Source organism: Myripristis murdjan, chromosome 8 (genome assembly GCF_902150065.1).
Source record: "Myripristis murdjan chromosome 8, fMyrMur1.1, whole genome shotgun sequence".
In the NCBI taxonomy this organism is placed as follows: Eukaryota; Metazoa; Chordata; class Actinopteri; order Holocentriformes; family Holocentridae; genus Myripristis; species Myripristis murdjan.
The window spans coordinates 20,546,034-20,559,298 of record NC_043987.1 but is presented as its reverse complement, the minus strand read 5'-3'; the positions used below and the strand labels follow the sequence as shown (position 1 = coordinate 20,559,298).

The 13,265-nt window shown below is 43.0% G+C and overlaps 1 protein-coding gene across 6 annotated transcripts in view; it reads right to left on the bottom strand.

Moving 5' to 3' along the window:
• Positions 1 to 13,265, bottom strand: part of dnm2a (dynamin 2a) — a 33,879-nt gene that overhangs the window by 17,476 nt on the left and 3,138 nt on the right. For 4 of the 6 annotated variants that reach the window (XM_030058768.1, XM_030058766.1, XM_030058767.1 and 1 more), the window contains exons 2-11: positions 9,256 to 9,329; positions 8,876 to 9,025; positions 7,652 to 7,855; positions 7,009 to 7,107; positions 6,757 to 6,917; positions 6,506 to 6,648; positions 5,105 to 5,240; positions 4,906 to 4,973; positions 2,206 to 2,344; positions 105 to 191 (exon numbers count right to left, since the gene is read on the bottom strand). In XM_030058768.1, the coding sequence (XP_029914628.1) occupies positions 105 to 191; positions 2,206 to 2,344; positions 4,906 to 4,973; positions 5,105 to 5,240; positions 6,506 to 6,648; positions 6,757 to 6,917; positions 7,009 to 7,107; positions 7,652 to 7,855; positions 8,876 to 9,025; positions 9,256 to 9,329 (1,261 nt within the window). Of the gene's footprint in view, positions 1 to 104; positions 192 to 1,388; positions 1,528 to 2,205; positions 2,345 to 4,905; positions 4,974 to 5,104; positions 5,241 to 6,505; positions 6,649 to 6,756; positions 6,918 to 7,008; positions 7,108 to 7,651; positions 7,856 to 8,875; positions 9,026 to 9,255; positions 9,330 to 13,265 lie in introns of all 6 variants that reach the window. The other 2 variants (XM_030058770.1, XM_030058771.1) reach the window with 1 other exon arrangement.

Below are 13,265 nucleotides of genomic sequence, written 5' to 3'. Positions count from 1 at the left end.
CAAACTCAACTACACTTAGTTTAACTCAACTAAACTAAACTCCAAGGCACCGCAAAGTGGTAGAGAACCATGGTTCAACATCATGATATTTTGAGAAAACTGACCTGGTCCTTGGTCTTGCCTTCTCTCTCTCTGATGTAGGTGGTTACAATCCTCTCTGTCTCCTCTCTCAGTCTTGGATAAGAGCCGAGCTGAAAGGCAAACCATCAAACAACTGCAGCACTGACTACAGACACACACGTTAACAAATGAACAAGAACCTTGCAAGACTTACCAATGCGTTATCAGAGAAAAGTGAGAAAGCCAGAAGAAATAGAGAGTACAGTATTGGAAAAGAGAAGGTCAACAGACATTTCAGAGCCACGCGTATCCAACCAAAAGCCAACACACACACGCACACATTTTAAATACAGTATTATGCAGCATATAGGATAAATGTCAGTTCTAAGAGGTGCTAAAGCAGGTACTATCAGCCAGGGATGACACAGTGAATACGGATTCATCTGAGTGATGCTGTGAGGTTACAGCTATGCAATTCTATAATATATCAAGACAAGCTGCTTATTTCTTTAAACAACAGAGACCAATTTTGAGAACTGAGGTCATGAGAACATGTTGATAGATTTATAACGGTCATCCCTAGCTGACAGCAGGGCTCTGATGGTATTTGAGATTAGTCAGGACAGGCTGAGAGGGTGAAAGTGTTTCCTCAGGTGAGGCAGGATGGGTTGGAGTGATGGTGTGCTGAATCATTTGATGGTGTGCAGCACCTTCCTCTGTCCACAAGATGGCATTAGAGCACCGTTGCTATGGAAACAATCCATTCAAGCTATGACAGAGCCCAGAGAGCCATGGGCTATGTGCACTGTCTCTCCCTCACATCACACCCTTTCTGTCCAGTTAGGCAGACAGTTAAATGTGAATCTGCCATGCGGGTCAGTGAGGAAGCATAGAGGAGCTCTGCTGTGCCCAGACTGGCAGGCCAGGCCAGGCCAGGCCAGGGTCTTGGGCAGGGAGAGAGGGAGGGAGCAGTGTGGAGGTGGGGAACAAAAATCACTTTGATGTGCTGAAATCAAACTGAGGCATGGGGGGGAGCAGGCTGGTGGAAATTTTAAGATAGGCTTAAAACTTCAGATGTGATTTGCAAGTCAATGCATGTTCAGAAGGGTATGGAGATTGCCACAAAGGGACACAGAGATTGGATGGGGGATGGAGAGTGGCACACATAATCCAAGCAGTGAGCACGGATGGTGTTGGGACAAAGGTGGGGGTAGGGCTGATTTCATTAGGGTGACCGTCTCATTGGGTAGACAGGGATGGGCGCTGACAGAGAAGAGGAATCCCTCTTCTCGCCATGCCGCTCACCCTGAAGGCACGTCCCTGGTTACCTTGACGGCACACTTCATGATGAGCGCAGTGAGCTCGGACACCACTAGGTCCACACATTTGAGGCTGGGCTCTTTCAGTTTGAGGATCTGCTTTTTGACTATCGCCTCGAAGGCCAAGTCGGGGGTGAAGAGCCCCGTTCTGAAGGGGCACGAGGTCAGATTGCGTTTTGTTGTGGTAGTAGAAAGACAGAAACAGAGACAGAGAAAACAAAGAGAAAAGAGAAAGGGGAGACAAGAGGAAGAGGAAATAAAAAAGAAAAAGGTTTTTGTTCAGTTAGTCAGTTCTAGTTGTTGACAGAAAAATCAAGCAGTGGAGACGGACAAGCCGCAGGTTTTTCACAACCTCTTCAGTGACTAACTGGTTCCTCTCAAACCGGGTCAGTAGGGCAGAGTTGGGCGTACCAGGTCCAACTCAAACACAAATAACTACAGCTGAAAATCAACTCATGCTGTCCTTGTTATGTGTAGTGAGTTGTGCGACCTGCAGCTTGTCCAGGCGAGACCAGAGATGCTCAGAGATAAGTTGATCCCGGAAACATCTCATCTCCACGATGACACTACACCCGTCACAACACTCCACAACACGACAGCGCTGCCTGCACACAGGGCTCAGTGGGCTGGGCCGAGGTGAGGGCAAACCGCACAGAGCTCATTTTCTCTCTCAGAAGACACGGGCTTAATGTGTCGGCACAAATTATTCCAGATGTTCCAGAAAGCTAACGGCAGGTGTTCTGTGCCGGTGTACCCTCCATCCCGCCCACGTGTGCCCCTGCCCTGTGTCCTGGCTGGGTCGGGAGATGCTGGACACCTGCAGTACCTTGTTGGTGCACTGCCTGACTGTGTTGATGAGCTCCTGAATGACCAGATCGATACATTTGAGACAGGGTGTTTTCAGCTTAACGATCTGCTTTTTCACGATGGCCTCAAACGCCAGGTCTGGAGTGAACAGGCCCGTTCTGAGGACGCACAGAGAGACAGAGGCACAGTGACAGACAGATGGACAGTTAACAGCCACATAGGCAAACAGACAGACAGATATACATGGATAGAAGGATGAGCAGACAGATAGAAAAACAACAACAGACAAATCAAGTTATTGTGCAGAGATCTGACATTACTGACAAACTGACAGACTTGCAGCCACAACCGGCAACAGGAAAATAAAGTGCTAGAGAAGACCAGGTGTAAACACAATTAAGCAGACAAGCACAAATGAGATATGACAGACAGGAGAGGATCAGAGAGGAAAAAATGGCAACATAAACAAAGACAATAATGTAAAGTGAGAGAGAGAGTGGAAGACAGTACATGTAACACAAAATGGCATCATAAATCATTGTGTTTATCAGCAGACAGGAAAAAAACGGGAGTGGGTGGTGATGCAAAGAGGAGACAGAGGGAAAGGGGATGGGTAGGAAACATTTCATACATTGTAGAGCTGCAAATACTTACTGATTATGCCTCTCGAATTGGTACTTTTAGTCAAAAATGGCTATGCAAAACAAATTTAATAATCTGAACCAAAGCAGAAGAAAAGCTATGATGAAGCTAGGGATGTAAAAAAAAAAAAAAAAAAAAAAAGTAAGTAAAAGTAACAAAGGACTTTAACAGAGCTTTATCTAACTGAACAGTATCTTTTTACTCTTTTTTAGGATTTATTGTTTTATTCATTTATTTTTGGCACTTCACAATGTTGTTGGACGGTGTGAAATAACTCCATAATTGGCTCCATTTGTTTGTCTGCATCGTGTGTAAGGTTAGTAGACAAATATGGACACACACTGATCTGTCAGAAAATAGGCAGCATATTTGATGCGAAGATTTCTGCCCACTAGGTTGCTGTTTTATTATACCTTCTCCAATCTATTTTTTGCAATCTTTTGATGATGATTAGTGCAACAACAGGAAGGTATACAGTGCACTGCGTTGTTTCCTTGTTTGTCTTAATTTTCCCCAAATAAAACAGATCATGACTTTTGCTGAACTGAACTTTTCTGTCTCTAAAAATGAATATAATTCTGTTGGAAGCTGAAAAGTACTCAACTGTGTCCAGACAGCCTACGACCCGGCTACGTGGCAGCCATCAGACATCGCATCTAATCTATTGACCCTGCTACACTGGCTGCATCCTGTCTGACCAGTGTCTGAATAGGAAAATTAATGTTAAATGAAGAGGCACAGCTGTTTCATCAATTATGATCTGCTACAATATAGAAACTATAGATTAAGAGACTTGTCAGAGTCAAAAATTAATACCCATTACCTGCCAAATGCAGATAAATGTGGGTTTGGCATGAAAATAAATTGAGGTCACCAGCCATCTGGCTAGTAAATAATTTGAAATTACAGCATAGGGCCAGATTTACACCATGTCTGCCTATGATTTAGCTAGAAGACACATCTGCTTTACACGTTATTAAAAGATTATTAAGAGAGATACATTTCTTCTGTTAAGCCACCAAAAAGAAAACATGAAGACAAAGAGAAAAGTCTCAGAGGCTGGAGTTCTTGCAACAATGATGGAGCACAATATGTAAATCACGCATGATACAGTTTTAAGGCCAGTAACAAATATTTCTAAATTTCCTCAGTTTACTTGCCATTGGCAGATGAGCCATAAAGTTAATGTTTGGCCCTAAGACTAGTGTAAATGTATGCATTATTTCACAGAAATAAAGCTTAAATGCAGATTATCATGGCAATATTCCCAGTTTTACAAGAAAAAATAGAGCATTAGACTTGGGCCGACTGACGATTGAATCGGTAATTGCTAATTTAGCTCCAATGCTGTACGATGCCACTGCACAAACGATGACGCAAGCCTTGTTTGCGTCATCGAGCATCATCGAGCATCATCGAGCATCATCGAGCATCATCGAGCATCGAGCATGTGTCAGTTTGCCTCCCTCACGTTTTTCTCTTTCTGACTGCGATTTAAGTAAAATATTTTTTTCCCTGAATTTCAAAGGCTAACTCTTAGGTACAGTTAGAAATGTTCCAGATGATGTTGCATTTGGCACCTGTGTGGCAGGTGTGCCACTGAATTGATACAACGCTGATGGCAATACCTCCTGTGTAGTTTCTCAGTTACAGCTTTCACTAAAATGAATTTATGAAGTTAATTGAAATTAAGGTACAAAGACACAACTGATCAATGCGGTGGCATTGAGGTGGAGTAATGCCATGTGTGAATAGGGCTTTTGAGGAAATGAGTGATTTGCTGCTCAGTAATTGCTGTCTAGGTAAATTTTAATTTAATAATTTTGTACGGCCCTTGAAGGATGTTCTAAAAATTTAAACGGCCCTTGACAGGAAAAAGGTTCCCCACCCCTGTTTTAAAGAATTAATTGAGCACCCAGATAATTGTGTACATCGCTAGAAGGGAGAGAATGGAAGTGAGTGGGAACAGCAGTTATCCAAAAACACTGAATACAGGAGTTTAGCCAGTGCTTTAAAATATGCTCTATGGGTGGCTGCTCTATAAGTCATATCAAGGTTTCATCTCTGCTCCACTTGCCTGACACCATGGACATTCTTGATTGCGTGGCTGATTTCCCTCCTCAGCTCCTTCTCATCAAACACAATCTAAGGGATTATAGGAGAAGATTTTAATTATTAATCAAAAATCTACCCTGTGACAGCCTTTATGACCATTTCGGCAGCCAATCTCCCCTAAACACATTCACACAAACACAAGACCGGCAAGCAGCGCTCACCTTGACCAGTTCGTAGGGGAAGTGTTCGTGGAAGATGCGGTTGATCTTGGCACCACCCGACAGCTCATTGGTGTCTACCTGGTCCCCGGAGCCCTCTATGCACTTCTCAAAGTCAACTCCGAACTGCTGCACCATCCTGGGGAGGAAGGGGCACAAAACACAAGAAACCAAGGTGAACCAGAGATCTAGTAGTAACACCAGCTGGCGCCATCTAGCAGGTCCACTGGAGAAATGGCAGTTAGTTAATACAGGGTGACCCAAAAAAATGGGAACTTTTTAACAATCCAATAAAACCAAGAGTGATGGAAGAAAAATATTTTATTCATAGTAATTGAAACCTTAAAACATGCCATTTAAGAAACAATGATGGAATTTTCATTTTTTTTAAATTACGTCATGTAGATGGCGTCCTCCTGTACGAATGCATTCTTGAAATCCGCTGTTGAGATTCCTCATTGACCGCTGCAACATCTCAGCTGGGATACTGTGAATTTCATCCTGAATTCTCTGTTTTAACTCATCCAGAGTTCTTGGTCGAGTCGTGCACACTTTACTCTTGAGATAGCCCCACAAGAAAAAATCAGAAACTGACAAATCTGGCGATCTAGGGGGCCAGGGAACGTTACCGAATCTTGAGATCACACGGTTACCGAACAATTGGTTTCTTCTTTAGGGCAGATCCAGTCTCTTCAAAGTTATTAATCCAACATTTTATCGCGTGTTTTGATGGAACAGCACCATGGCGTCCTAAGTTGTAAAAACGTCGGAACTCCCTCTGCGCAGCTGTCAAACTATCACCCTTTTTATAAAACATTTTTATGGCTAACGCACACTGTTGCCCGTTCCACTGATCCATGGTTACTAAAATGGCGGAGTGTTTACTTGCTCAAGGTCACTGTCTCGCAGTGCTGCCACTTGCTCATGTCTGCCAATACGCACTTCAAAAATTCCCATTTTTTTGGGTCACCCTGTAATAGCTAATTCCATAACAAGCAGGCTGAAACAAAATAATACATCTGAAAAGACATAAAGCAAGGGTTTGCTTAAAGTGAACTGTCTGATAAGGTTGATTTGTTTTGTTTTGAGCTTGTTGTGGGAGTCCTACTCTCACTGATAGTTGCCAAATTGCCCAAGCCAAGTGAAAAACCCTAGTTTTTCACTTGACCAAGTTGCCAAACAGGCAGGTGATTTTTATGTATTTATTTTTTAATGAAAAAACGAAAAAAAGAAGACGAGTTTGATATTGCATCCAACCGGCTTGAGTGAGAGCATCATCAAAAGAGCAAAAGCTTGAGAGTGAGAGAATCTGTCAGACAATCAGTCTTTTATGTCACCTAAAAGCCCACTACTGTAAATACAAATTCTGCATTGATTTAAGCGACAATATTCAGCTGCCCTTACTGCAACAAGGCCTTGGTCTTGCGTGTGGGGTCATCCGGACGGAAGTTCTTGTACTCCTCCACTTCCTTCTCCAAAGAGAGCAGCTGACTCTGCAGCTTACTGCGCAGCCCAGGCAGAGTGTCCCGGATGTGGTTGGTCAATTGCTGGAGATAGATAGTTGGGACTATTATTTGGAAGAATCAAATGACATGGCAATAGGGAAATTATGTTCACTAGTGAAAAAAAAACAAAGGCAGTAAGTCAGGGCAAACCTGATTGAGTGTTTTTTGTAGGTGTGGCGTGCCCATACGCTCAGCCATGTGTCGGTAGGCAGGGTGAGACAGGAAGAACTTCCTTTCTGCCGCCAGAGCAGCACGAATGTCTTTCTTCCCATCAATGTCTTTTTGACTGCGGTTCACTACACCAATGTAGCCTAAACACACATAAATGCAAATAATCACTATGGAGTCAATGATGCAGCGTGTAAGTCTGTGTTTGTGTGCGTGTGTGTATATCATCCTCACCTCTACGCAGTGGCAGGAGTTTATTTTCTAAAATGTCTTTTGCGTCTGTCCCTTCGTCCATTAGGTCCAGTTTCGTGATAACACCAATTGTGCGAAGACCTGGACACAATTTAAAAAAATAATAATAAATTTAAGGTTAAGATTAATCAACTTAATCACTTCAATCAATCTCCATCCTCTTTCCAACTTCTGTATATCCGGCTTCCATTTTTATGACACATTCTTGAGAAAAGCCTTGATACCAAGAATAATTATCATGTCAGTTTCTCTGACCTTTGCCCAGTACTGTTACGAAACAGAAACGAGGGAAACAGAGAAGCTGAATAATGGAAAAACTGTAGCCCACAGAAATCAGCAAATAAAAAAGACTGTAGAGTAATATAGAAAATAAGATGAGGCTGTCTCACAGTTTTAATTATGATTCGCTATTACTTTCACACGACAAAGAAAGAGAAAATATGTATTTAATTTAAACCTTTTATTTATCCAGAAAAGCCACTTGAGACTTTTATCACTGATGCCCCACATTCACCCAGCTGCTCTCATACACACCTGGGAACTGTCCAGTAAAGCCACAGCCTTTGACTATGGCACATTTGGTAACTCCACTCATTCACTACACTACTGTAAACTAAATCTTTACCCTGTGGGTCCACCTCCTTGGCGATCTTAAGGGCATCGGAGTTGGCCAGGTCCGTGTTGGCTGGGGTGACAGCCAGGATCAGACAGCTCTCCTTGGTGATGAACTGCAGCAGCATGTCCCTGATCTGGTGCTCAATGTCTACGGGCTGGTCCCCGACGGCAACCTTTGTCATGCCCGGCAGGTCGATGAGGGTCAGATTCAGCACTGAGACACATGCAGAGGTCACAATGTAATAAAATGCAAGTTGTGTTTCCAAGAGTTGGAATAAGGTAAATAAGCATGCTTCCTGTAGCTGTGACAGAAAATACACCTACAAGTGAAAGCATCACGTCATCATTAAACTGATGTAATTACTACACACTTTCTTCAATAAAATCCTTCGTCTATTTTCATTGAGTTTTTCTAATTTGATACATTATAAATCAATTTGACACATCCTATAAATAGGATAAAAGTACCCGGACAGAAACCTCAACTGGAAATGGCACTGATTAATGTCTGGCATATTGAGAGCTTTCCCAAAGAGAACACACCATTACCCAGTCTGCTCAAAATGCTGTGAATATGGTCTTTTATATGGCAAGCAAAGAATTACTATCCATCTGTATTTTTTTTTTTTTTTTTTTTTTTTTTTTTGCATTTATCAAGTTCAGTTTCCTCCCACTTAATAAAAACATAAACAGACATCAACACAAACAGCCTCAGTGCAATTTAACAAGGTAATAGGTCTCTGTAGTGATTTTCATACCCAGGTGGGAGGGGAAGCTTTCGTCTTGTATGAGGCTATTGAGTAGGCAGATTTTCACTGTAGGAAATCTCTAATTTGTAAATTATTTCTTTAAAACAAAACAAAGCACCTCTGGTGTTTTATTATGTAAAACCCATAGATTTATTTAAAGAAATCAACATGAAAATTTGATAGTAAATGTTAGCCAATATCGACTGAATGGCTGTTTGCAACAGCATGAAATAGGAATTACACCATGGACTTACATTGCACACAATGTATGAGTTATTAATGTTTTACCAAACCACAACAGTCCTTTTTTTTATCTGGGAGGGCTCTCTGGAGATTTTTTTCTGCAACAATTCTTAAGGCCAAAGACTGTAACAGCGAGGTGAAAAACTAGTGCATGAAGCAAATTACTTCCCCATGCTCTGTTTGCAGCACAACAGGGCTATATTAATGTTTGTGTGTGTTAAAATAATGTTTGTGACCATTACCGTGTGGGGAGTAAACCCTCAGGTTAATTGGGATGGGCGAAATGCCTTTGTTGGAGCCCGTTATCCTGTCGGTCTCCGCCTCGATCTCTGCCCGCACTTCATCAAAATCCACAAACTTCCTCCCTTTGCAGTGCAGGAATTCAGCATATTCTGAACACAGAAACAGGGTAATATAGACAGAGAGAGTGGTGCAGGAGGAGGGAGGGAGGGAGGCGGGAGGCAAGAGGATAGACAAACGGCGAATGTTAAATTAGAGAGATGAAGGTTGCACATAGCAGACAGTGTGCCTAGCCTGAGGCACTGTAGCAGAGAGGCCATATGCAGGGCAACGATGAAAGGAGAAGGGGGGCCCAGGCTGTGTATGAGACTGGTGGACTCACCTGCTATGTTGTTGACCAGCTGCAAAATGAGAGGTCTGCGGGTAACAATGCCTGATCCACGTGGAAGAAAGTCCCTGTGCAAGAAACAGACAGAAGTGGGGGGAAAGAAACAAAGAGGTACAGGGAGTAAAGAGGATCAAAAAGGAGTAAACCAAAAGAAGGAAGAGTTATTGGGTAGATTTGGGTGTATCAGTGGTGAAAGAAGAGGGGAAAGGGGAGGACACAGAGCCAGACAACAGAGAAAGAGAAAGGGTGAGAAACAGAAAAAAAGAACATTAAATTATTCATTATACTCGAGGTCCATTTCCTCATAGCATGGCCTGCGGTAAACTGATGAGCACAGGAGAATTTCATGCCTCCGAAGTGTCTCAGAGCAAATCAAATGTGACAAATTCATTTTCTCTCATCATTAGAGTTCTAAGATCAATTCATGCACCGTTACAGCTGCGCTGTTTTTGTAATTTGGCGCTTTTCGGTTGATGAACTTGTTCCATGCTCGACAGTCTAATAGCTCCACGGGCCTATTTAGGACAGACAAGGCTTCTAGTTTCAGTTGACCAAGATTAGCCTTTGTGTGCCTTTTGGCTGTGTCAATAAAGGAGATCTTACCCATGATAACAACTGCTTTAGCTTCAGGAAAGACACTTGACATTGATGTGGTGTGTTCATATTCTCAGCTACCAGCTTATGTCCTGCTAGTTCACTGCACAATCAATGCACTGTACAAATCAAGCAATGGCTGACAGTAAACAAGGGTTCGCTGATGCCATTTGGGCAACAGTGCTTTACTGAGTGTGGTAGCCTACAGGAAACAATTAGGTCTTTCTCGTGGTTTGCTCGTATGCTCCTCTTAAAGTGACAGAGCACCTAAGGAATTTTTACCCCACTGCCAGAGTTGCTTAGTCAGCCCTCAGATAGATCTACTCCACCCTGTCTTCTTCTCTCCCCCTCTGCTACCCCTCTGCTGCTCCACTAACACATGACATCTGGCGGTAATCACCAACGCTCGGCCTGGAACAATCCTAGCAGAGCAGAGTACGTTGCTAACCCACATTGTCCTCCTTTTCATTACTGAGTCTGCTGCCAGATCGACAAGCCTGAGGGGTATGTGGCATGGTGGTGCCCAGCCTGCCTACTTGAGACTTGAAGCAATGTGTCAGCCACAGGACAGGGGAAGAGAGAGAGGAGCTGCCATACTTCATGGTGCCTGCTATTCCTAGGCTATAGTCCAATGGTCAATGGGGGAACATTCTGGATATTCCTTAGTTCAGCAAAAATCCACAGGTCTGCGGTTCAGCGCTAGTGCTGCGTCACACACACATAATGTGGATCATGCAGGCATTTGTCACTGTGGCGGACAGTATAGAAAGCCCTGGATGAGGAGAGGGAGCGTGGCAGGGAGGGAATTAGAGATGGAGAGAAAGAACAGGAGAAGAGCTAGGACAGGCTAAATGGGCTGATATTGTGGAGATGATGCTCAGAGGGCGTAGCAGGGCTGACCTCGTCAAGTGCTAATGTATTAATGCATCTCTAGTTACAAGCCACTCTCACTGGATTCCAAGCCTGCCTCATTGGCTCAACAAGTGGCCACTGGCTGAAAATCCACAGCACTAGAAGCAAGCAGTAACAATGCATGCTGCCAAAGTGAGAACATATACAAAGGAAAGGCTTGATCTGATTATTCTTTTGGATCAAAAAAAAAAAAAAAAAAAAAGCATACATAACCATAGAATTGAACCGGTCAGTCTTCACGGACAGAGCTGGATAAACAGCAGTGGAAGATTTAAAAGAAGCGAGAGGCCAGGATTTCATTATTGATGTGCTGTAAATGATAAAGGAGGCTGAGCAGATTGTGTATCATTTCATGCATTATGGATGGCCAAGCAAAGAGCATCAGTCTCTGAGCTGCCCTCACTCTGCCACAACAGAGAGCAGGACAGAGACAGAATGAGGAAGCCAACTCCCCTCCCCCTGCCTGCCCTGACAGCCTCTGCCTCTCACAAACAGGCGTGTTACAGAGAGACTCCGAGGAGCCATAGCCTCCGGCTGAAGCCCCTCCTGCTCAAGTCTATGGTGGCCTGGCAGGACCCGGTGTCTCAAACACTGAAACTGGCGTGTGAAACTCTGAGGTTATAGTGCACTCTCACGGGAGGGTGTAGTACACAAACATGTGTCTGAGGTTTTACTACGACTTATTCATGTGGGTCTTTGGTGGGGCACTGAACATATAATCATGGCTACCCACATTCCCACACTGCAGTCTGTCACACTGGGTGCCAAGAGACATCGCTAGGCAGAAAAGCTTCTTGAAGCACTACCAAAATCCAATTGCTTAGTGGAAAATCCCTTCGCTCTCTGCTACTCGGCTGGATGAGCTTCCCAATACAACACTGTCCGCCTTGCTACACACAAGAAATCAGACTTTTGGGCATTTCATTCTAATTTCGGCAAACATGTTAAAACAGCCACATCATCACCTATGCAGCTCTATCATTATTTACAAAATGCCCATTACCGAAAGAGGCAGTGTCTGAGAACTTCTGATCACTGTATTCAAATTATTTGAGACTGCACGTATACTGAATATGTCCGTACATCCACAGTTTAATATAATCTAAGCAAAAATGGATGACAATTTGGGTAATTCAGGGAATAAATATTTCTATGTGCAGGATTTTAATGATCATGTTTGGCTTGGCAACTCACAGGAAATTCTTTAAAGCTTCAGACCTTCATTCCTACTACAATAAACCTCAACCCATTTTAGTACATTTTGCCACAAATGTGCCATGATGCCTTAGTGCAGCACTAAGCAATTAAGTGTACTGGCAGCCTTAAGTGGCAAAGAGAGATAGAACCGCCTGCTTGAAAAATCATGTAATATGACTTCAGTAAACTGCACAGGATGCTCATATCAGAGGCAAAAGTGGCAAAAGATTAAACACTGATGTGTCCAGCTTTCTCTGGACAGAACACTCACTCACTGCTGTTTAGGACTGTTTACATTACACCCCTACATATAATTTTGTCATTTCCTATGGGCGGAAAAGGGTACACACAGCACCAGACTTTCTTTTGGGCATATAGGGCGACTATGAGGTCTCAATTAACAGGGATAGGATAGTCATCTCTATTGCAGACCAAATTTGTGATTAATTCTGATAAGATGGGTTCATTTATACATAACAATCTTTAAAAAAAAAAAAAAAAAAAAAAAACAGACCATATTTTCCTATACTTCTAGTCTTTGTCTCCTGATAGTGCTGTTAAGTTGGCGTACTGAAAGTAAATCAGATAACAGTCCCCACCCAGGCCAGCTTGCAGTGCTAGATATGACCTCCACACTCCCCATTGAGACAATGACATCATAACATAGCAAAACCAAAAAGGGAGACACACTGTTATTTCTAAATCGAGAGTTATTCATTATTCAGTAATGAATACACTGAACTAGGGAGAGGGAAGGAAATGCAACAGTGAATACTGAATTTAATTCAATAGAAACAGAGTTCTGTGAAAAACCACACTGTATTTGAGCATTTGGTGGCAGACTTATCTGTTTTATATTCCTCTGATGTTACGTTGTTTGTTTATGAACAGCTGTTACTGACATTTAGGCAGTTAATTGAGAGCGGGCCAGCCTGGAGAGTCTAATGAGCCCTCCAAGATAACGACTACTGGAGACAGACGAGTCCCGCCCTTTCTTATTACTTATTCATCCTGGACTTTGAATTAGGCCTACATCTCTTAGTCCGAAAGCTTGTTACTATAGTATACCGCAGCTTTTTGACTATTTTAAAATGCCCAATGTGTCAGCAAACCCCATGACACTCATTTGGTTGCCTTGATGCAAACCAAAACAAAGCACCCAAACATACACACACCTCAACCACAAACAAACACAAACACACTCACAAGCAAAAACACTTGGCTGTTGAATCAGTGTGATTTGATTAGCTCATCTCCTCCAAGGCACGTAGAACGAAAACCCACTATGTCCTGGTCTCCTG